Consider the following 25,223-nt stretch of genomic DNA (forward strand, 5'->3'; position numbering starts at 1 on the left):
GACAAAACATGTTGCTTCCTAATCAAATGAGCACTGGCAATAAAGCAAAAATCTCCGTCTTACAGGAAGGCAGTCTGGGTCTTGGGCAACTGGTGCTGTGGCTAATGTGTGTAGCCTTCGAGAAGGGCCTTTGAGATTAATTTCACATTTATTCTTTGAGTGTTGCGAAGAGCTAGACTGGGTGCTGGAAAAAAAAAGGGGGGGGGGGAGGGGGAAATCCACTCAGGAGAACAGGAGAAGACAAAAATGTCCTTTTTCTTTCTCCATACCTATTTTGGAGAGAAAATGATGTGGTTGCTGTGGAGTCGGAGCTTCCTACAGTGCTGCTGCCTGGGACCTGGTGTCTCTGTAATTTCTCATTTCCCTGTGCTAATGGCATTGTGCAAGTTCAGGGGTTTCAAGCAGAAGCAGCTGTACTTGCAGAATCGTGACATAAGCCCTAATTTCAGCACCTCAAGGTACTGCATTTCTGTCGTCAGTATGGTTGGCGAAACATGTAATTTGCCAATGGGAAACAGCTTAAAATTGAACCGTTCATTTCAAAGAAAAAATAGTCTTGTTGCTTATAGTGTTGCCTTTGCTTGTTGAAAAACAATAAGTATGGATTATTTCTTTTAACTTACTCTGCTTTATTTCTGTTAGTGGACTTTACCTCTTCCTTTCCTAGGCTAGAAACCCATTTCTCCTCCACCTTTGCAGCACTGTGCAACAGTAACAGAATAAAAACCAGTAATTGGTGTTTTTTTCTTCCTTTCAATTAGGTCATATAATTTCATTAAATAATTTTCTGGAACAAAAGCTGTGTTTTGAGGCTGTGTTACTTGGAAAGAACATGTGAGAGAGAGAGGGGCATCAGAGAGCCCCTCTGGGAGGTGCTACCACCTGTAGTCACGTCACCAACTATAGCTGGTCTGAACCAGAGCACTGCTAAAAATGCTGTTTTTAAGCCCAAGTCTCCCAAACGTGTCTACCCTCTTGTCAGGCATGATTCTTTCTCTCTTCTCTGCTGTGTGCTGAGGGCCTAAGTGGTAAGAGTAAAGCAAAAGAACTAAGGTGAGGAAAATTCCTTACTGCTGGCAGTTTGGCTTGGAACAAGCGCAGGGAAGTGGCAGGAAACTCACGGGTTTCTGTGCTTTACTAAATTGATAAAACACAGCTGGAAAAAAGAAGTCAGCCATGAATTTGCAACAGAAGCCATTAATCCATTGCATTCATCTGGTATTCATCTGGCTGTTACTGCATGTTGAAGAGGAATTGAAAAGCACCCCTGAACTAAGCTATGTGGCACTGCACAGTTTTTTCTTGGGGCTCCTACAGGTGCTTCCCACAAGCCCTGAGCATACGAAATCATTGCCTTAATGTGCATAGTTTAAAATGATATTGTTTGTAAAGGGAACTTAGCTGGCAGTGGAATCAGTTGTTATCCCTGCCACGACTTCCTGAACGAGTCCAAATGTTCAGTTCATGTTTTCAGTTAATTTCTTTGTATTTATTCATGTTTTTTATTCCTGTCTGTATTCATGTAGCACAGAAGCACTACATTAGTCAAGTGAAAAATACGTTGCTGCAGCAGTTCTGGTAGCCAAGATCTTTGTCAATTCTCTGTGACGTCTCTTTCAGGTGCAAAGTAATGCTTGGGCTTGTTGTATTCTCAGAGGTGAGGGTTGGGTTTTTTGGGGGGTGCGGAGGGGGCATTTCTTGCTTTGGTTAATGAGGGAGGGTTTATGTCCCAAAGTGACTTAAAGTCAGTTCATCTGTCCTTTCTGAGACCACCTTCTTCTCTGGTGCCTTCTTGGGAAATTCTGGTAGAAACACCAGTGTTTAATGCTCTGGGATTTTCTGTTGTCCTCTATAATGCCATTATAATTTGGGTCATATTTCTATCCCTTCTAATGCTCCCAAGCATTTTGTTTACTTTAGCTCAGTGCCCATTACACTACAGCAGCTATCTATACTGCTTCCTCTGAGGGGATAATGTCTAAAAAGCTGATAAATTCAGAATCCATATTTGCATTCATGAATATGTTATTTGTCCCAGTGTGCATTTTTATCCAAATTGAAATTCATTTCCCCAGCTATTGCTCAGGTACCAAATGCATTTAAATCCTCGCAGAGCTGCTCACAATCCCCCAGGGCTGTTAAAAAACGCTGCTGGGACCTTTCACTGGTGGGGTCCCCGTGCTCCATGCTGCTCTGCTGACTCCCTCCTGGCACCTGCTCCTCCTTCAACCAGTGCTGGTACAGCGGTAGACCATTCAGACCAGCTCCTCTGTTTGTTAGCTTTCAGTTTTCTTCTGGATTTGCCACTAAAATTGTCAGATTATAATTGTTTTCTGCAATTTAGCATTTTTTTCTTGGACAGCTGATCCCGCTTCCCCTTGTGAAGCGCCACAGAGCCATGTCTCTTTGGCCACAGCCCTTTCCCCTTTTCCTAAAGAGTGTTGTTCCTTATTTTCTGACTTCAGAAAACTGACTTCAGACTTTGTGTGATTGTTTCCAGGCCATCGGTGACTTGCAAATGCTAACAGATGCCTGGCGGCTTTCTAGTTCACTGCTGTCAAATTCCTAGGTGGCCAAACTATTTATTTGGTGTCATGGTCAGAGCAGCTTCCCGAATGGATAGACACTACTCGTCCTTGAATAAAGCAAGCTGTTACCTAGTTGTCCATCCGGAGGACATTGTTCCGCCTGGACGATGCAGACACTAATCTTCTTGTGAGGGTCAACAGTGTTTTTTGTCAGGACCAGTGATTCTGAACTTTGGATCACGTTATATTGCTCCAGGTAAAAGAGATATGTTAATCCCTGGTTTCTGAAACTTGTTCTGTTCTCTTATCTCGCTGCTGAACTTATGATCATTCCTGGTAGGTACGGTTTTGACTCATTCGTGCGCTCTGTGGGTGGCAGCAAGTGTCAAAGCTCTGCTGGCTTCCTGCACGCTCTATTCAACTTCACCAGATCAGCCTTTAATGCCTTCTAAACTCCGAGTATTTTGAAATTCACAGAAATGTCAGCTCGGTAACAATGAAAATATCAAGTAGGATGCTAGGAGTGCTGTCTGCCTCTCAGGGCATGTCTGTTGGCTTTTGCCTGTCCTTCCCACAGCTGGCCTCAGTCAGTGCCAAAACAGTGGCACGAGGTGACCCTGTGTGGGTGTGAGGATGTTGTCTGACAGTCTTTATACGAACAATGTTGTTGTTTGCCTTTATGAAACCTTACAGAAAATACTTTCCGCAGTCTTATTTACATAACTTCGGCATCTTTTGAAATTTGAGTAACAATTATTGTGTGGCTTGATTAGCAGGCTCCAGCTCAGCTGTCCAGGCTGATGAGGCTTCACAGCAAATTTGTGGTGATGCACGAGAGGTATAAACAACATTCATGGAATTGATTATAGGAGGCTCTTTATTGTCTCAAAGCTTGCTGGAGTACTTGGCTTATGGCTTCAGTAATTCATTTAAGTGCCTGGTAAACGTGTAGCTGAATGTAACTGGTAATGCGTTGAGTGACCCAGGAAGCAAGGAGCTGATAAACATCAAATGTGCAGTTTGCTACATTTCTGGAAAAGAGATATCAATTCTTTATTAAATATATCCATTTATGATGGGCACTGTGGAGAGAAGTGTCTGAGAAGTACTGAGAAATGAGGAAAGGCAGGTACTGCCTTTTGCCCCAAGAGTGCCAAGGAGGGTGGACTGAACCAAATCGTTTGTGTACAGGAATGGGATGTGCATCAGCTTTTGTAGGATGCCTTTGTCCCACTGCACGTAGGTTGGACAGGAGAAGTGTGTAGCTGAGTGCCCTGCTCAGCATCTCAAAACAGGGTGGAGTTAGTTGCAACAAGCAGCAGCAGTGGAGGACTTTGGGTTTATTTTCTATGATGAATTAAACAAAACTTGTAGAGTGAAGGAGCTTTGAGCTGTGCCCTCCCCACAGGAATCTGCCTAGGAACAGGATTGGTGGGAGCAGCATTACGAGTCGGACCGTAGGCATCTCTTCTTGAGGGCTGGTTTGCCAGGGTTCTCTGTAGGTGGTAATCACAGGTAGGTAAGGACAAACTGCTTCATAATGGTAAGCGGAAAATCTGTATTTCCAGAGAAACTAAGTGCAGATGAAGACATCTCAAACCTTCTAAACTTTACTTTTACGTAGTCTGTGAGTTGGAGTGCAGATGTACAAAAACTCTGATCTGCCTTAATCAGCCTTAGCACTTGTAAGCTGTCCCAGCTTCGAAAGCTAGGACTATTTTTAAAGCTTTTGGCCCAGTAATGCATAACTGCACACCCTTCTACTTGACAGTCAGGTAGCTGAATATAATCTCTGCTAAGTGTGTGCATATGTATATGCATTTTAATTCTGAAATGCCTTTTGAAGTATTTTAACAGAGCTAATAAAAAGCTGTAATTACTCCAGGATGTGTTTAATAGTACTCTTGGCATGCGATGACTAACAGGCAAGGAGAATCAGTCGTCTTCTGACTTCCTACAGAAACATACGCTTTGCTTTGACAAGTTCGATGTATTTATTTTACAAAATTTACATCTGAGTTCAGAGAAGTGAAGCTGCAGCATACAAATCCGACTTGAGAAAATGTAGTTTTCTCCAATAAAATAAATTCACGTAACGCAGTTGTGGACATGCCCGTTGCCATAATGGAAGTTGGGGTTTAAGCCTTGAGCTCTTGAGAAGTGGCAGGTTTCCTCGAGGGTGTTCAGAGGTGCTCTGAGGGAACCGTGCCTGGTGTGAGAGGGACATAAGCCTCTGGTGGGTCTGTGCCATCCAGCAGGGACAGGAGAGCTGCGGACAGAACTCTGTAGGCGTGGGTGGTTCGGCCTGGGCGTGTTTGAAGGTTGTATCGTCCTAAAAGATGAAGTCATCCTGGGGAGTGTGGAGAGATACCTACAGCCAGAAATTGGGTTCCTGTAGTGGTGCTCAGAATGAGCCCCCTTAACTGTCTGGTCTTCTTGGAAGGGAGCTGCATAGCAGAAATTGACCTCGTTGCACTAATTGCTCACCAGGGTTTGCCCAGCAAATGTGAGACCAGTCAGTACTGAGGCAGGTGCTATCAAACCCTGATCTTGAAGAACAAAAAAGCAACTGGCAGTGCAGAACCTATGCTCTTACAATTGGCTTTTTAGTATCTGTCTTTCGAGAAGTCATTCCTGGACTTTTTTTTTTTGGTAATTCAAGTCCAAATGAGCAGCTGAATGCTGGGGCCAGGTGTTGGGGTGACCAAAGCAGCCTGTGGGACAGCCCTGCAGCTGCAGCTCTGCCACCATGCTGTACTCCCTGTGCCTGAACTTGCTTTTCCCCACATACAATTCATCTGGGCTGCCCCTGTGAGAATCCTGCTCTTTGAGAGCTCGGTTGGGAGCTGGGAGAAACCTGAACTTTCTGCCCATCCTGGTGTTTCAAAAATCCAACGTTTGTTTCACTGCAAGGTAACCAAGTTCTTCCTCGGTTTTTGCTTAGAGAAAACCTCTGATTTGCTCCTCTGCCTTAAGTGAGCCCAGTGAAAGAGAGAAGGCTTCAGCAGTGGAGTAATGGAGAGATTTCTGGGATATGGTCCAATACTTGTCTTGCAGTAGAAGCAGTGAAACTGATCTTTGTATTTCTATATCAAGCTGTCTTTCCATTATTAACTAGTAAAGTAGCCAGTACTTTAATGTATAATTTAAGCTTTGTGGGCATATTTTGTAAAGACAAAGGTTATTGAAGAACTAACTCAAAAATATATATATAATCTATATTAGTCAGAAGTATTTAAGGGTTTTGTGATAAGCAGTTAATGTTACTTCTTAGAGTCCTCTGGCAGTGATGTAAGGAGCTGTAGGATATTTTTCCCCTCTCCTCATCCTAGAGCCACTGCCTGCAGGTAGCAGTCTTAGATGTACAGCCCAATGCAGGCCTGAACTTGGGAGCATCTTTGCATTAAGCAGTGGCAGCCTCCCGTGAGAGTGGGGTTGTTGTATAGGCTGAGTGCACGCAGAGGTTTGGGGTACTGAATGTATATGTGGTGCCTCTGCATTGAAAACCAGGGTCTGGAGACAGGACTAAATTGGCTATCCTGTTTACTCACCCACGATTAAGAGGATGTAATCCATCTCATGGCTGGATTGCTTCTCAGAAAATACAGAAAATAACTCCAGCGATTGCAACTAATGATGAAGCAGGAAGCAAAAACCCCTCTCCATCTCTACCTCAGTTACTCTGTCAAAGCTTTTTTCTATTTTTGGTGGTACAGTTGACATTTCTCTGAGCAAACCTGCATATACTTAGTAATCTTCCGTCTTTTCTCTGGAAATTAACAGCATGCTGCATCAAGTGTTAATACAGCGCATATATAGTACGTTCTGCTGGCAGGGGGATTGGCAAAGTGCTCGCAAGATGTTACCTGCTGCGAATGGGGCCATACGCACATGAGCTGCCATTGCTATGTGTGGAGGGAAAATAGCATCTTCATTGTTGAGGGTGAGTAGGGGAATACCAGTCGCTTTCGTTTGGGGTACGCAGCACTGAAATAAACTTAGGAATTTCAGTGTTGAATTAAAAGTGACTCTTTACGTTTTGAAGTGCGTCTTTTGCATTAAATGCAAAACTAAAATTAAATTTTGCTACGGGGTCAGCTGTACCTAGATGAGGTGCTGTCGTACTAAAGTTTTAAATTGTTTTTTTTGCTAACGTGGAGGCAAGTAACTTGCTGTTACTGACGTTCTCCATTGGCTTGGAAATACTTTGCTGTGGCAGTGACTGTGACTGTGTTGGGAAAGTGGCCATTTTTGTAAGAAGAACGTAGGGCAGGGGAATAATTAAAACTGTCAGGCCTTAGAGGAAAATGAGCAAGGAGGAATTCAGGGATTACTTGAATGTAATGAAAGTGAACACATCCATAAGAATGGATCCAGCACCCATGAAAAAGGAATGAGTTGTGAGTATGTTTGATTATTGAAACTGAATCTTAAAAATCTTCACATTATTGAAAGGATCCAATCAAGGAAAGGACAGTAACAAAATCCACACAATTTGTCCTAGTTCTATAGCGTGAAAATCTTCTTAGCTAATGTAAGAGGGGTTAAGTATATCAAAGAGTTCATAGGCTGAAATATTTCCATGTGGAGTGCTCAAGCAGTATTTATAAAATAAAAACTGTGATAGTGTTCTAGTTAAAACTAGATCATGCAAAATTGGAGAAAGGATTGTATTTGTACTGTAAACTATTCAATATAACCCCAGTTCAACCAAATATTTGCATATGCTTAACTTCTTCAGGAGAGCATATAAACAGATGTTTGACTTCAGTAAACGGAGTTATTCGGTTATTCACACTGGGTGCTGAAGTGGAGCTGTAAATAGCTCACGTGGCTTTAATTCCAAGGTAAGCTTTGCCTTCACTGGCTCTGATCACACGCCGATGCTGAGGCGGGCTCGGCAGCTCTCTGGGAAGTGCAGAGAGTGGGCACGGGAGTTGGCAGGCTAATCTTTTATTTCCCAGGACATCCCTGAGCTTGTGAGCTGGATTTTTTTTTTTTTTGTCAAGCCTTAACTGAAGGTGTTCCCCAGCCCTGTAGTTCCCCAGCTGAAGCGCTACAGATGTGCAAATGGCCGTTCAGCCCTGTGACCCTGCTGATGGGAGGTGAAAACCCTGCAAGGTGCTCGGTGTGGGTGTCGGGTCCCAGCACTGACCACTGCCATGCATGTCCCACCTGCTTGCAGGCGTAAATGCAGCAGTGCCATGCCGTTGGGGCGGCAATAGGAGAGGGTGGGTGCTCTGCTGCACCTGGATGGGGTATGGCATGTGTCAAGCCAGCTGTGGCTGCCTACCCAGTGACATGACACTCGTTAAGAATAGCACTGAGGCAAACCAGAGGTGCTTTTTGTCTGTTCGCATGTTTAAGTATTTTTGAAGTGTTTTCTTCTGTTGACAGTTCAACATAATTGTTTCGGAAACAGAAATAAAGCATTTGGGACATATAGTTAATGGACCATAGCTTTAACCTAGCCACAAACGCTGTCAGACTGTAAAGAAAATTCATCTCCTATTTGGCTTCTGTAAGAGACGCTTTTTTACCATTTCTGCTGACATTTCTGATATATTATGGCACCAGTTCCATCACAGCACAAGCATTTGCACTTCAGAGACCCCGTTTTTGTGTCTGCAATCTTCAGGCATTTTATCTGATCGGTAATAATACAGACGAGCCCATAATAAAACTGTCCACTATAATTTTTCCTGTTTTTAAAGAATTCTGTACGTAGACTTCTAAAAGTCATTTATTTTATACCTGAATGTTTTATCACAATTGTAATATTCAAAAGGCAACACCCATAAACAAAATGTGTGACTGTTGATCCTTGAAGGAGTTCTGGTTGGTTGTGTAAAATCACAGTATTCATGTAAATAGGTATTTAAACATTTATAAACATGCTGTACTGTTCTTCCAACCATGGTAATTTCACAGGAGCTATTGTTCTTGACGTATATTAAATGGCAAATGCTTGTTTATGTGTACTTAGTGATTTGTAAGTGTGTACTTTCTCCTCTTAGAATGAGTTATAAACTGTGTTTGCCTCAAAGATGGGTTCAACTTTGCTGCTAGCGGTAAGAAGGCATTCAAGTTGCTGCTATGCCAATGTTCATGTTGTGGTGCTGTTACATTCTGCGCTTTGTAGGGAGCCTTGGCTAGGCTCTGAATAACCCAACTGCCTCTGACTTGGGGCAAAATCAGTCCAAAGCTGAGATTTTTTATTTTTTTTTTATTAAAAACAACATAGAAACACCATGTTCTGGTGCAACTTAAGCGCTAGTTTTGGCTTGGAAATTTGCTGGAGACCAGTGGGGACAATGTTAGCCAGGGTTTGCGTATTTGTACAGCAGTTTTTCCTTCTCTGTTACCTCTTAACCACATCTATAATAGTTTTGTTTTTTTCCTCTCCCTTGCCTATCTTTCTCTGAGGTTAAATTTTATAAAGAATCAGTTCCTTCCAATGCATGGCATTAGCATATACCTGAGTTCAGAGGGCTTCTCTAGCTTCAGTTATTTCCGTACCAAGAACAAATTTGCATTGGTATTTATTATTTGCTTATTTTACCCTGACCAAGGCTATTTATTTTAATTAAGTCCATGTTTCTCTGGTCAGATTCAAATGAATGCAGAGTTTTTAAGTACTGCAATAACAATGGATATACTTAGGTATTTAAGATTACAAGAATAGCATTGGGTCTTAAATATATTCCAGGTGCTTGGATGCCATGACTCATTTGATTTCTGGGTTTTTTTTTTTTCCATTCACCTTTATCCTGTCTTAAAACTTTTTGAAATGTGTCATATAGATGACTTGCTGGAGTTTGAGCGATTCAATAGCTACATTGGTGAAAGATTAAAATAATAATAATAATAAAACAGAAGTGACATGAGGAGAGGTGGTGATTGCTCCTTGGAGTGCCATCACGGCACTGCTGCAGTCAAGCTGCAAATACCACCAGTGATCGGCTGGTGCTGCCGCCCCTCTGGGGAAACACGGGCGTACTCGTGTTTCTCGGGACCTCTGTCTCGTTTTGTGTCTCAGTACACACGTACAGTCAAACGTGGAATGCTCCTGCGAGAATATTTTTGAAGCTTTTTTTTTTAAAAAAAAAAAGATACAGACATGCCAAAAATTGGAGTTCCCCAAAACCTCAACTCTCTTTATTTTTCATTAAGGATTTTCGTGTGTGAATATATAACTTCTCATTGCCTGTGGTAATATCAAACTTCAGAATTTTGCTGCAGCAATGTTGGTATATTTTCCTAGATTTCCTAATCTTTTAAGACTTACTATATGCCGTTACTTTACAGATATTCCTATATTCCTTTTATTAGCAATCCACAATTGTCCTTTGCCATGTCAGACTGCATTCACAGCTGAACACTATTTCTTATAGACTGTGGACCTTTTGGAACTGTGTAATAACTTGTTGGGTGATTGTGAGCTATTTCTGAGTTAGCAGAATCTGCTTAACTTTGGTAGGAGCATCCTTGCTTTCTACGTTTTCATACCAGCTTTTTTTCCGATTATAAATTGGAGGAGAAAAGGAGGCCAATTTATATGCACTTGTATATAGAGATGCTTATTCTTAGAGCAGCGGTGCTGCTGTTCTCATGTTTTACTTGACTTTTCATCAAAATCAAAAATAAGCCTGCCAAGATTCTGTCCTGAAATCTCTCTAGAGTAGACTTGACTCAAGAACGTCAGCTGAGCTCTGAATAGCTCTTTCAAAAATAGGATGTCGTGATTTGGAGGTGTGGATTTTCTTTTTTTTTTTTTTCCCCGAGGTTGTAAATTTAAATATTTGAGGTCTCTGAAGTGTGTGTATGGACATTTCGTTCTAGGACTTGGAGCACACTCAGTCTGCATATGCCTGTGATCTTTATTAGGCCAAGCTGAAGAAACTAAATTAGTCTCTTGAACAACCACCTGTCTCCATTTTTGAGATGTAAGAGGTTGGAGGCACTTGACAGTAAATGTCACCTCGTGCAATAATAATGCTATGTGTTTAAACTTAAAAGCAATGGGGCCCAATGCTTTTAGGATCTCCTCTGAATGTGGGAGGAAAAACTGGTGAAGTATTGAGATGTTTGCATTCTCAAAAGCATCCAGCAAGCTTGATCTTGACATTTGTATTTGTTTAATAACCATCTGGGCAATGTAGATGCTCTCAGCCTTGATTTAAAAGTAGTCAGCCTAGAATATAGTATGGTGGAAGTAGCTTCTGTCCTTCGAAGATGCCGTTGCAGAATCCAGAATTACTTCTGAGTTGGCTAAATGGAAGTGACAGTGCACGTGAGCATTTTGGTTACTAGGGTAAGTAAAGGGGGAAAAAGCCACTTTTGACCAGCACAAAGTCTTGCGCATGCTTCTGGGGGGGGATTCCTTTTTTTCCTTTCTATTTCCTTGAGGACTAGCTGCTCTTTTCCTCTAGCAGTTACATGCTTTCCAATTTATTGGTAACATGTTTATGAGCCTGAAGCTTCCTTTTCCTAGCAGCATTAACAGGCTTATAACAGAAAGTTGGCCAAACGGATTGTGAGATCTCTGCTAACAATTCTGGTGTCCTCTTGTGGGTGGGAACTATAGCCCCATTAGGAAAAGTCTGAAGTTCTTACTTGAGCTGTTTCCCCTGGAGCTAGGGACAGAGACTGTTGTAGGAGTGCCGGCAGCGGAGGAGGGAGGAGGAAGATGGGCACATGTTCATGGTACGTAGATCCTGTTGCTTGGCCTGGATTCACCGACTCACATAATCATGAGCTGTCCTGTCAGACTGATGTTTGTCCAGCTGAAATGCAAGCACACAGTCCCCCCAAGATTCACACTGCTACCTAGAGCCTCCATGCTGGATGTGTGGTATTTATGTTCTTCCTGAAGCTGCTGCACGTTGCAGCTGATGGCCTGCACTGGCCAGGGTGGCAGGAGCCAGACATCAACCCAGATCAGGAGTGGGAAGGCTCCTCATCATCTTTAATGCCTTAGTGAGGGGTGGAGTGGTGAATGTGCTGTGCCATCCCCCCCCTCCATTTTTATTTTCATAGCACTCTTTTAATAGTGAGCTTTAGTATTAAAATCCCTGGAAAGCAAAAAGTCAGAGGTGATCTCCTTGGCCTTTGGAAAGAAGAAAGGAGCTTTGATCGATGTGTAAGGGAGCCTAAGGCATCCCTGCACCCTGTGTGACTTGTGCTGGGAAGCAGGCAAAACTAGGGACGGTAAATATTTCAGTAAATACAGTCCTCTGAATCTAGTTCGTTAAACTTCACTGCTTGCTTTCTTTATCCTTTTTGAAAATTCTGGCTTCTTCCTGCAGAGCACTAACACTTGTTTGGGTGTTTTTTGAAGAGGAACAGGTTTAGATCGTAGCGCTATTTCCTTCGTATTAACCAAAATGTTTTGCAAGTTGATACAATTTGGAGTAAGTTCAGATCTTGGAGAAATTCCTGTCTTTTACAATACCTAATGAAACTTTTCTGTTGGTGGAAACCCTACATCCTTTTGGTGTGGATTAGCAGAGTGTGATCCCAAAGGATGTCTGTATGCCCTAAGTTGGTGGTTTAGTTTTGTGGTGCGAATTAGACCCTGTCCGTACGTTTGTGTTTTTCTATAAGCTGGGTCCGTGGAAGGAAATGACAGCAGAACCCCAGCACTGTGCCACCAGGCGGATCGGGCTGTGTTAGTGCTGGAGCTGTGAAGTGAGGGGGAAGCAGTCTGTTTGTTTGACTTGGAATGAGATACAGGGCTTTTGTAACCACAATGGGAAGTTATAAGCGGAAACTGGCAATGAAATCTGAGTCAAGTGCTTTGCTTGGGAAAACTGACAGCACTTAAACCCTTTTTATACAATAGCTTGTTTTTATAATGCTGTAACTCTCTCCCCATTTCATGCTTCTGTTGCTAGGAAGTTCATTGTATTTGTCACAATGTTTTTTAATGTGAAGGAATATTTTTAAATAATTCAGTTCTGGGCTACAGAAATATGTTAATTCTCTTTATTGGAGCAATAAAACAGTTTTATATAACTTTCTAATGTTACTCATTCTAAATATGCTCTGGAATTCATCCAAACCTGTCTTTGTTCATCCAGACCTGTCTTGGCCAATTTATTCTTCTGATTTTGTTTTGATTTGTTCTGGTTTTTTGTTTGTGTATTTTTTTCCTCCCCTGCTGGACACTTACCTACAGCATTATTAGAGGAGGCCATTTACTGGGTTCACTCATGTTTTTGCTGGGAGATGTTCTGCCGGGCACTGGGTTTGGATGCTGGGTCTCTGCTGACTCTTGCAATTAAACATCAGTTTTAATAAGCAGAACTTCTCCCATAGGGTCACTTCTTCAAAGTATTGTGAAGCATAAAGCTGAAGCAGGAAGAGTAAAAAAAAATATATATATAATTTTATGGAAATTACAACTTAATAAAGCAAATGCAAGATTCTTGCTTGGTAGGCTGTGCATACGTGATTATCAAATTAATTTGTATGTTTTAATGTTAATGTGATTAAGCTTACTTGTTTAACAGGTATGGTCCATAACAGTTCAACATTGTATATGCCCTATATGCATCCGTAGCTATGGAATAGTTTACAGTCACCTTTGTAAGGATGGTTGACTAATGCATGTATCAAATCTTTGTTTTTTCAGATCTGCCTTGAGTGAAGTGTGACAAAAAATGCTACAGCGGTTTTGTCTCTGGAAGTGGTTAGCTGTAGGGATTGCACTCGCTACTGTCTTAGCGGGTTCCTTGGCCCAGAACGATGAAGGTAAGGCTTTTGCTGTGGGAGGGATGGGATGATTCTGTGATTTGCTTTGTCCCCCAGGAGTTATCAAATGAACAAGTGGTAGGGAAGATAGGGTACAGTAAAGAGTTAGCATTGGATGCTAACATTGTAATTTTTTTCTTATTTATTGAAAGAGTTACCTTACCTTGCTTTACTTGTAAATGGACAGTTACAGCACTGGGAACAGTGGTTTCAGAGAATTCTTAATTTTTAATTCTTAAAAAGAGGACTTCAAAAATACTAAAGTGATCTTGTAAGAAAGAGCATGAGCTATTGGTGCCACATCTCTGTTAAATTTAATTAAAAATACCAGAAATCTGTTCCTCCAGTTATCTGTAGTAATACAGAATTACAGATGGAGGTACCTTGGTCCATCTTCTGTTTCAAAAACTGCAGATTTGTACCTTTTTGTTACAGTTGCTTTAGAGGAAGGAAAAGATACTTGTCCACAGTTATACATGAAGCTATTGTTAATTAATGGTAATGTGCCTGTAACACATAGTGGCTTCCTGACTTAGAAAGGCTGTGAAGCCTGTACCTCAGCAGTTATTGATCTGTTGGTAACGCTGTCTGATGGGATCACATGGTAGGAGAGAAGCCCTGCGGCTTCTTCGCTCTGTTTTAAGAGTCATCTAGAGTAATGAAATTTGCATCAGTGACAGATAGCAATGGCAGCAGAAACTCAGCTGATTAGATTTTTGTTTTTCAAATTTCCGTGTGCTGTTTTGACTTTTTATCTGCTGCTTCTGTTTAATGTTTGCAGTAATTCCATGAAAACTTGCCGATAAAACTTTTTCTTCCTGTCACCAGGAAGTGGGGAAGACCTGAAAATACAGAATATAGTAAACGGGTCTAAATATTGTGGACAACTTAGAGCTAATAATCTGTCTACTCCAGCTGTCCACCTCTTTGAAGGCAGTATGCAGACACTACCAGGGTTTTACGGGCTTCCCGTTAGTGCATTAACTTAGATTCTTGAAATGTGGTGTTTTGGGTTTAATCCAATGTTTCAGATGGATTTGTAGTGATCCCTGCTAGGGTGGCCACGTAATGATTTTCTTCCTGCTTTTTTTGTATGTTTTAGCTTGTGCCATTGAATTTAGCACATAACCCAAACTGGTTTTTATCATTGAAGTTCTCTTGTTATACAGCCTGAACAGAGGTGCCTTGATTTTCAGTGAATATCAGTTTGAATATAGCCAAGAGTACTATTACTTCACTGGGGGAAAGGTTCAGAAATATATATACCATACCAAATACCATTGCTTGAGGAATATGTAGCTGAACCACTTGTGATGCAAACTCAGGAATTAATTTATTTTTCTTCCTGTATTCAGGGAAGTGAATTTAGCTAAAAGTGTTCCTGTTATCTTTGTTCTCTGTATAAATGCCATAATGATATAATAGAGGAAAAAATACATGGAAATTAATTTAAGCCAGGGTAGGATATTGGTTACTCAACAAATATCATATAGCTAATTAGGCAATGCATTTTAAAAGATCTTTTGAAATGTATTTCTCGAAGCTAAAAAGAAAGCTATGTTCCATACTTAACTCATTGCAGGAAAGTGCTTTGGCATGACTTGTACCATACCAGTAGAGTTACTTGAATTTGCACTGTCAAAATTTGTAATCTAACATATAGCAGATATGACAGATGCACTCTTTTAGCAATTGCAATTTAAAAATAGCATAATTATTTTAACAGCACAACAATCATGAATACAAACAGGAAAATCAATTATGGCATAAGTTATAACTTATTTCTTTGCATCTAGCATGCAAATGAGCTGTTTTCATGGTTGTAGCAGTACATATTTGGTTAGTTGCATGCCAATATTGCTGCATTTTGCTCCATTAGCCATCAGTTTCTGTATTTTGGATGTTTTTGCTTGACATCCTGAGCCATCAAATCTTTTCCCAGCCATAGCAATTGACAATGTTACAAATAAGCCTTAAAAACTTTATACCAGACTATCTTGGAAATATTTAGACTTCTTTCTTGCTACACTTACAAGAGAGCTTTCCCAGAATCTCGTTTGTTCACTTGGCTTGCTGCTGTTGTTTCGTTCCTGCCCTGAGTTTATTCATGGCTAGCTGGCAGTGCCTGCGTAATCTTTCAGTTCAGGTAATGTGTTTCCATCTCTGGTGTTTCTACTCTTCAGCCAAAGGATCGTTAGACAGCAATAATTCCCTGTTTCGGTTTTTGCTTGCTAACCTAAACAAACGTGTTTCTGAAAGCTGCCCTTGCACCTGGGTTCTCCTTCCTCTCCTGATCCTGGAAGTCCTGCTGCGTCCTCCTTTCGGCTGAAATGCCTCTCCCGAGTGTGCTTGCTGGCATTTGAGTTCGGTGGCCAAGTGGCCTCCTGCCAGCCCCTTGCTCTGCCAATTGTGCTTTGCTGTCTCTGTTCGAGTTGCTTCCCCTACTGAAGCGTATTTTGTGTGTTGTGGTAGCAGGCAGGTCATGGTGAGATTATTTTTTTGTTGATGAAATGCAAATACTTTACATCTCCTGTAGTCCCCTTGTATTAAAAACAAACACCAAAAATATATTAAAGGAAAAATTTTCTTGTTAGAGTTACCACATTTGTCTCAGTATACCATTGGAAAATGCAGTGTTTTCTCCCATGGATTTCATTGTCTGCGTTGTTGTATTGCTCAGCTGTGTGGCATGCCAGAATAGATGCAAGACTGGATGAATGGGTACTGTGGTGGATATTTTTTCCTTGTAAAGAAAGAAATGTGGTTTTCTGTTTCTGCTGCCTCTGGTTTGCTCTTTTCCAAGCAGGAGAAATGCTGCGTATTTGTGTGTTGCGATGCATTATATGTGTATGTATGTTACGTGTGTGTGTGTGTGTATATATATATATATATACACACACACATTTACAAAAGATGCATTTTATTTATCTTACACATATATAATATAAAATGTATCATTTTATTTAAGTAATACATATGGGTAAGTAAAAGTAGTAATGTCAGTTACAAACTGACAAAAAAGACAAATTTCTATGAAAGTAGAAATGTCAGTTACAGCCTTGCAATATGTAAAATTAGGCCAGCTACAGTGGCTTTTATTTATTTTTTTTTAGTGATGTTCTGATAAATTCCAAGTCAAACTCTCAGGCTAAAAGAAGCAGTGAGGAGGAAGGTGGAAGCCCAGGATGCAATCTCTTTTTTTCTTTTAGGCATAGTGTATTTGACTAGACAAAAAAAAAATTAGCAGCAATCTTTTGGTCAGTGGAGAAGGCTGCTGAATTTAAACGCTATCTGTGTGTGCTCTGATGCCACAAACCAATCCAGCAGAAGAATTGACAATTAGCAGACTTGCTAATCTTTAGTGGTTTAGTCTTAGTGTATATCTGTCATAAAGGACATAGTTGTGAACTGGGGGGGCTTCCAGTAACTGTTATCCCATCCTATCTCTTATTTACTTATTTGGCTTATTTACTTCCCAAAATATCAACGTTTGAATTCCCCTTGCGTTTGGTATGGAACCAATACTTACATTTTAATATTTGTTACAATAGGAAGGAACTGTTTTGATTTTTTTAAAAGCTTTTTTTTTCAAAAGTATGGGTGGATTTGAACTTTGCACCAAAGCAGTATGATGTCATGTTCTAATAAGCTTCTAGTTACCACTTTTTTGCTTTATTTTGATTGCTATAACCTCCTGAACAGGACATGTGCCATTGACAGCTGCTCTGTGGCAAACCGTCACTGACAGCTCAATGGTTTTTGTTCACTTCTAATCTGCCAGCAAGATCTTTTCTTAGAGTATGAGACTCTCTAGCAGGAATGCCTCTGCAGAACAAAGATGACATGCTTGGGAAACTTGGAGACATGTATTGTTAGCATTTTTGTTGCAGTCCAAATTAACATGTAGATGGAGGGGAAGAAATGACCATTTAGGTTTGGATATAAGGTAGTATGTATCGCTTCTCTTCCTTAAGCCAACGAAGACCCTTGAAGGGCTGTATCAACGTTTCCTCCTCTATACTTCTATACGTAGAAGTATAGGCTTGTCTGGAGCAAACTACACAGTAGGGAGAAATCAAGGAAATAACTGACTTGCTTGAGGACTGTTCACTAGATATCAAAAACATCACCTTGGTGTTTGATAAGAGCACAGCTGAGCGCTGCAGTCGGGTTGTGTTGAACATAGAGCACGGTGGCTGCTGAATACATTACCTTGAATGCAGAAGGATGCAAAACTGACCACGTGGGCAGCCGCCCGCAGTAGCAGAATGCCAGGTGAGCCTGACGGCCTGCCTGGCTGTGCTGAAGGTGTTGGAGAATCATCTCCTGCTGCACCTGAAAAGTGAAGTTGGTGAAATGAATGACTTCATTGCTGCTCTTAATGCTCTTAAACTCTTAATGCTGTCAGAAATATAGCTGTTTGTGGAAATTTACTCTGCAAATATGTAAATAATTCTGAGTTTCAGGATGCAGAGTAGGGATGCAGATTTCCTCTCTAAGTAATATTTAAAAACATTTAAAAATGTGAACGGATTCATGCAGTTACTCACGTAATTGCATATATTATCTTGGTTGAGCAAACTAAACAGAGTGCTCCTAGTCCTACCGCGTCAGACTGTACTTAGCTAGCCAGGGTCCTGGGGTGCTCCTGCTCTTCCATCTCCTTGCTTTGTGCTCCTGAATTCTTTTGCACATCAAACCAAAAACCCACGTGAGCAGTTGGAGTTGCTGGGTGTATTTTCCACTGGTTCAGTAAGCTGGGCTGTCCCACCTGCAGCTGCACAACTGCTGGGTCTGCAGCAGCGGAGGGTGGTGGCAGTCCATTAGTACTTGGTGCTGGCAGCTGAAATTAAATAATGAGGCTAATAAGAAGATTTTGTTAACTATGTGTTTCACTTCATAAGGGAAAACTTTTTTTTTTCCCTATCAGGATATAAGGAACGGCCTTACCTATTTAAATTGTCTTTATCATTACCCTGGCGTGGAGATTACATTTTAAATATGGATTTTCCTTTGAAAAGCACAACTGTGCGATTCGCTTTGTCACCAGGACTGGGCAGACACAAGTTCTTTCAGCTGCTTTTGTGCTGCACAGGACCCATCTATTAGTTACTGTCTTTAATTCAGTTTAACACGGCCTTTGCTACAAAAATTTGAGTAACTAGAGGGCCTCAAAAATCACTTTAAGAGGCTACTTTAAAAATAAAATGGTTTCAGAACCTGATGTATGACTGTCAGGCAGTAAATTAACTGCAGAAAATGCATATTTGAATACACGGAGCCCATTTATCATTTCCGAAGCCTTATGCTGCACACATGCAGTGGAGGAGGAAGAATGCAAACAGGTGCTTGCCTAAGGGCCGCCTGGGAAACCCTTTGCTCCTCAGAACAGAAGTCATTTGTTTGCTTGCTTTATGAAAAGTCAATGCTTTTGGTTGAGAGCTCTGGTGCCAGGCTCTGCAGTGGTCCTAAAGGGAAAGGAGCTGCCATTGGTGTCTTTGAAGAGGAGCTCAGCCATTATTTCCTCTGAGGAGTTCTTCAAAACACGTCTGACGGGGCATCCTGGCATGCCACCAGCAGTGCTTTGAGTCGGCAGAAGACCTATTTCTCTTTGGGAAGAGGCAAGGTAAATTTCTGAAATAAATGTATGAGGAGCAAGCTTCATCCTCCTTTAAGGCCCATGTGCTGAATGAGGCAGGAAGCCATCTTTTGGGACAAGAGATCCCAGATCCCAGCTTGGGACATGCCAGGCTCTTTTTGCTCAAGCCTTTCTCTTTGTCCCACGAGATATTGTGTGTCAGACTCCTGTTGTATTGCCTGGAACGTATAATTGCAGGTGTGGTCTACGAGGCAGCAACGACTTGACCGACCTGAACGTGAACACTGACTGGTGCACTCCTCCAAGGGATGGTGTAAGGCTCACATCTGGGGAGGGCAGGCCTGGGGAAGGGCAGGCAAGCCCTTGCGGAAGGGCACTGGCACAGCTGGCATCCCCTCTGTGACAGTGACTTGGTCTTCAGGATTTTCCTAGAGTAGATAACTCCAATGATACTGGGCCGAGCTCTTAAAATCAGGGACAGTTGTGTCTGTCTGCATTTGTGTGTCGGTTTGTGGCCATAGAGCAGGCATATTGAGCAGAGCCAACTCCCGTACTGGTCCTTCTTGTGCTTTAGTGGTTATTTTGAGGGAGTCATGATGAGCGGGGATACATCTGTGTGAATTTATTTGATAAATTAGTGTTTTGATATGTTAACAGAATCAGAGTAAGGAAAGTCAGGTTTTCAAGAACGTTATGATATGTGATCTCCATCTCGTGTCCAGATTTCACAGAACAAATTTACCAATTCCACTGAAACTAATCCCTTATATCTAAGTGAGGCAGTGCACTGAGACTGTGAATAAGACATTGCTTTCTTGGATGTGGTAGCTTTCACCCTAATTTGGGGGATGAGGCAGGATTTGTTTGTATTGCTGAGTGCAGAAGATTATAAAGTAAATGCTCAGTGAATTTATTCTGTAGTAAAGCTCTTCGGTCATGAATATTCAGACCTTAATTGTAAATGTGCATGCATTAAAATGTAAAGTTTGCATAAACTTGTAAATTTGGGCTTCTCTCTTCCGATTACCATGAAGACACCTAAGGCAGCCACCTTTGCTGCACAGGATTTGCCATAACTCTACTGACATCTTTTTCTCTGGGCTTGAATTATCTGCAAAGGTTCCTCCTCTGCACCCATGAACACTCTTAATGTCACTCCTAACAGAAGCCATTTGCTGTAGGTGAGACCCTGCCAATTTAATTACTGAAAATATTCCAAGAAATTGTACTTTTTGCAGAGTTCCATGTGTTCTTACATAGTTCTTTGCAACTTAAGCTCCGTCTGCACTCCTGGAGTAAATCCTCTCGCTTACCTGCCGAATCGATGCACCTCCTCCAACTGGATCAGCAAGACCTGTGTGTTTCATCGTACTCCAGTTTTCTCTTAAACATAACCACATTTGCAGTTCAGTCGACCAGTAGGTCTTGTAATTAGACAGCTCATGCTGATTGAACGTGCTTGCTTATATAGGAGACCCTTAATAAGAACAAGTGTAAATATTTTAATTTGTCTGCTTAGTGAAATTAGTTTGTAGGAAATGAGACTTTGAAGTTGTTTTTAGAACAACAACTAAATTAAAGCAATAACTGGTCTGACTTTCAAAAAAAAAACACAAAAAAAACAGTTGAGTTATACTACAAATAACGGGAAATAAAATGTGGTTCCATCCCTTATTGGCCTGTTACTGTTTCTTGTGGGTAGGCACCATTTACATTGCCTAATTGATTTTTATTGGAAATAATGATGATGACTTTTTGTTTGTATTTTTTATTGTATATGTAGCAATGGTTTTGGAACTGAGAATCCCAGGGTGTGTCGTGTTGGCGTGGGAGGTTGGTAGTGTCCTTCATAATAAGATCATTTTCAGACTAACCCATTCTGAAAATACTAAGGTGAAGCAGTAGGTCTGGGGAGGAGTCCAAGCTGTTAGGTAGGAAACTCCAAAGCTGCAATTCTCTACTGTAGGCTTCATTTCAGGCACATGACATGTGAGGAATGGGGTGAGGTATGAGAATCCAGACTCTCTGAATTTAATATGTTCTTCATCTGTTTAAAGGTAAAGAGGCTGGAGGAAGGGGGGGAAGAAACACCCCTTTGTTCCTTCCTCTTTCTCCAGACTTTGTCTTCTTCCTTCTTCGACATTCTGGTGCATGTTCTCTTGTGAGCACAGTCCTCCCTAAATACCCAGTTTTGTGCATTAGTATCTCTTAGATCTGTGGGGTTCCCTGCCCTGCCCCTCAGCTTTATTGCTAGCTTGGCAACCTGCAGATTCCCTCTGCTCCTAAGCGTCGCTTGTCCCTCCCCGTCATATTACTTTCCAACCTCTCGTCCTATTTTTCCCCATCTCATTCAGTAGAGCAATAAGAATTATTTTCTGAACGTTTATATGAGACTGTCACATGCTGACAAACTGTGATTGAAACTGCCTCCCTGTTGTTACTATGCTTCAATTTAATCCCTTTTTGACAAGATGTATCTGTTTTAAGCAAGGCACAAGGACTTCTGCCTGATCAAAACTTGATTTTATTATACTCAGATTTTCATAAAACAAGAGCTGAGTCACAATGATACTAGTGTCCTTCAGAATACACAAGTTATGTGCATTACAAAGTACAGATCTGGCTTTGTATCACTTCCAAAACCTAGTTTGGGTAAAATATCCACTGCCCTACCCCTGTTGGGTTATCTCATACTTCTGGCAGAATGGAAAAATGTTTATAAGCAACCTCGCTATAAATAAGGTCATTTAAATGCTTACCATTACATGTCTTGATAGGTAAGTATTAAAACTGCTTAAAAATTAAATAAACCACCCCTAACTGGTATTTTTAGAAATCCAGTGGTTGTTCTAGAACAATACAAGAAGATAGAGACTTGTGTTTTGCTTGGTTTGCTTCCTTGGGATGTGCACTTTGCACTTAAAAAGTGTAATTGTCAGTGATTAATCTGTTTGTTACCCAAATTGCATTGGGAGTGGAGTTCATGTGCATGTGTTCAGCTTTCTTCTTCAACGAGGCTGACTTTAAAGGCAGCATTTGTTGTGAGAGCTTCGGAACAGGAAATGGATCTGGCAGCTTTTTTGGAAGTTTTCCCCGTCTTCACTGGGGATGTGACCGGATGGCCTTCTGTTGCCTTGATAGTTACCCCACCTACAGCCTGGTGCTGAACGAGAGAAATGCTCTAGGACCACAGCTGGGTTCAGTTTGACTTAGGTTTGTGTCTTTATCTCTGTTAAATACTGAAATGCCTTCACCTGGTTGATGGCTGCTTGAGCATCTCACCTGCTTTGTGCCAAACTGCTGATTTTAAGGTCCTCTGTGTAAAGAGCCACGACAAGGATGGATTTTCAAGTGGGTGGAGTGGGACACCCTCCCACTCCCCAATTATTTCTAAAATAGGCTCAAACTTGCTGCTAATTTCCAGAAGATCTATTGCCTTCAGATCTCTGCAGTTCTGCTGTTTGTTTCCTGGCTAAAGCACTGCACAAGCCTCAAAGAAAAATGAATTACAATCTTTGGTACAGATTAGCAGGGAGGCACTTTTGCTTCAGTTCAATTAGCTCCTGTATCAGAAATGGCACTTCTAGCTGCATCGGTAACAGGGGTAATTCCCTGCTTTATTACGTGGCAGGGCGGGACATCCGACTGAGCAGTGGGGCACTGCAAGGACGCTTCCAATTACAGTAGCAATAAGTAGGAAGTTTTAATTAACATAGGAAAAGATCGGTAGTACCGTTACTAAGTTTTTCTGAAAAAATTAGGTGTGAAGTCTTTATCCAGAGGAGATCTTGACTTTGTTGTTGATTACTCGGTAAGGATGGACTTGTATTGAGGAAGGCTTATAATAGTTCGTGTTTTCCAGCACTTCTGAAGAAGGCCTGAACTTCTGCAGAGCCTGAGACAGCAGATCGGCTGTGGTGTCTGCAGGGCAGTGTGTTTGGGCAGTAATTGTAAAGAATGAGCTCTCACAGCTCATCCTAATGCATGCGTTTTACAGTAATCATTTTCAGATTAGGGGATTGTTAGTGTTCATCTGTTGTCTGTCATTAAACGTAGACAGTGTTTTTCCTGACTAAAGCTCATGTAAGCTCAGTCAATTGCTGGGGATTTATAAGGAATTGCTGGGCAGGAAATATCTGGGATTTTCAACTTTTAAAACAAAAACAAACACACGAAACACAAAGGAACGTCCCTTTTTTCCATTAATATTGCTGTTGCTTTTGAAGAGACTGCTGTTTGTAATTGTGTGTCCTGCAGTATCAGGCAGATACATACTTTCCCGATGGGTAAGACTTCACGTATTTAATGTGAGCTTACTAATAGATCAAAGAGAAAGGACTCAGAAAGCCTTCTGTCTTGAAGAATTTTGTCTGCATATATTCATACCTGTGCACAGATAGGTATGAATATCCTCTCCTAGCTGTTCCAGGGAATCTCTATTGAAAGACAGGAAATGTTTTGTATGTGGCAAAAGGAAAATTTGGGGGAAAGCTGAAGGAAAGCAGTAATGGATTTTAAAAAGTCTTACTGAGTTTTTTTTTTATTAAAATATCCTTTACTGTAGTAAATTAAATACTAGGGCATGTGAGGCCTTAAATTGGTGCAGAGATGAATAGCTTTTATCTGTAGTCTACAACGAGCAGAAATCAAATATTGAAATACTGTCAGATGGTCATGGTGCCGCTTTTTAAGCCTGACTGCAGAGCGAAGGGCTGAGGAGGTGAAAAAGGGAGCAAGGGAGAGAAGTGAGTGTGTTCTCAGACAGGGTTTATAAATGGAGTTTCTCTGCAATCGCAGGCTAAACAGAAGTGGTGCCATATCACCCTGACAGGCTTATATTCATGGAAAGATGTGTGTTGTGCTATTGCTGTGAGGCTGCCTACACTGCCATTTCGGTTTTCTGTTGTGCCTTCGGTAGGGATAAGAGTTACCGCTTCTCATTTTGGAAACATCCAAATGTTGTGATTTCTATCCAGCGTATTGCAAACTGCTTTTAAAGCTTCAAGCAGGTTCTGTGTGTGCTATATTGGTGTTGCTGGAGATGCAAGGTGTGGTGGAGTTCTTTTGTCACCAGTTGGACAATTTGGACTGATCATGTTTCCTGAGAAATAGCTGGGATTTTTTTTTTGCTTTTATCCATATTGCATTTTGAAAGAATGTCAGGGGAAGAAAGTAAATCAGCGAGCTATTTTTCTGCCCCACAGTATGTCTGATAATGACACCCAGTGACAGTGCAGTTGATGCATTTAATTTTTATGAGTTAATAGTGATATTATTCTCTCACACTGTCTTTCATAGAAACCATATTTTACTCATATTTGCGAATAATTCTTCACTCATCAGTCTTTTTTCATAAATTCACTGGGATTCTGCAGTGTGAATAAGTAAAACGTTTAATGTGTTTCTGGGATTATAGCTAGTGTTTAGGTAAAGTTAAGTGATGCCTTTCACATGTTTCTGTCAGTTCTCTGTATTTGGTTATCCAGCAATAACAGGGACAAGCTGGTGTGAGGCAGGGGGCTTCAGGTAAGTCTCAGACGGGAGCAAGCCTCTGTGACAAGGTCAGTGCCACTTCTCAGGAGGCAGAGACGGACAAAGCTCGCTGTGGCTGATGTTCATCATGGCACGGTTTTGCTGTTTAGAATAAGGTTTGTACCACTATTGTTAGCTGCAGTTCTATAGTGTCTGGTGTTGTATCTCACGGCTTCTAGACATACAAAGATGAAAATGGAGAAAATCATGGCATGAGCTTGAAGATGCTCCAAGTTCTTTTTCAAAATCGTACTCAGATGCTAAATGGCTTTTTGAGCCAGAATGTTTAAGCTGTTTTGTTCAGTGTGCAAAGTTACAGATGCACAACTTGGAAACTTCAGCTCCCTTTCTCCAGTGCCTTTTTTCATTCCAAGTTTTCCTTTACATTTTTATATTGCAAAATTCATTGGAAAAGAAAAATGTGGGCACTCTTCTTTGCTAGCTTTACAACAATTTAGAGTTCTTGTAAAGTATTTTATGCTATGTGAAAAAATGAGCAAATATTTATCAGTGCAGACCATGTATTTTCTGATAGGAAGCCCATCATTTATGATGATTCCATTCTGAGAAGCATTTTAAGGGTTATCTGAGCCTTCTTTTTTTTCCCGTTTGGCAACAGTGCCGGAGTGAGGAAAGAAAAAAACAACTTTTTTTTTTTTTTAAATGTTGCCAAGTTGTATTATGGCCTGATACAAGTACTAGCTCATTTGGTAAGGATTGTTTTCTACATTAGAGGGGAAGGTTTGAAGGTTTTTGTGCGTGTAGGTACATCTTGTGAGCCATCTGTTCCGGTGACCCTTTGGTTTTTT

The 25,223-nt window shown here is 41.2% G+C and overlaps 1 protein-coding gene across 29 annotated transcripts in view; it reads left to right on the forward strand.

The window, feature by feature from the left end:
* Positions 1-25,223, forward strand: part of PCDH15 (protocadherin related 15) — a 535,558-nt gene that overhangs the window by 168,205 nt on the left and 342,130 nt on the right. For 24 of the 29 annotated variants that reach the window (XM_083844291.1, XM_083844302.1, XM_083844314.1 and 21 more), the window contains one exon: positions 13,165-13,283. The exons of 1 other annotated variant lie outside the window; for it this stretch is intronic. In XM_083844291.1, the coding sequence (XP_083700417.1) occupies positions 13,193-13,283 (91 nt within the window). In that variant the 5' untranslated portion in view covers positions 13,165-13,192. Of the gene's footprint in view, positions 1-1,526; positions 1,621-2,500; positions 2,785-2,817; positions 6,472-7,269; positions 7,376-13,164; positions 13,284-25,223 lie in introns of those variants that run through there. 4 more of the 29 variants (XM_083844317.1, XM_083844318.1, XM_083844295.1 and 1 more) reach the window with 4 other exon arrangements.

The sequence above is a fragment of the Anser anser genome, assembly GCF_964211835.1.
Source record: "Anser anser genome assembly, chromosome: 7".
NCBI lineage: Eukaryota > Metazoa > Chordata > Aves > Anseriformes > Anatidae > Anser > Anser anser.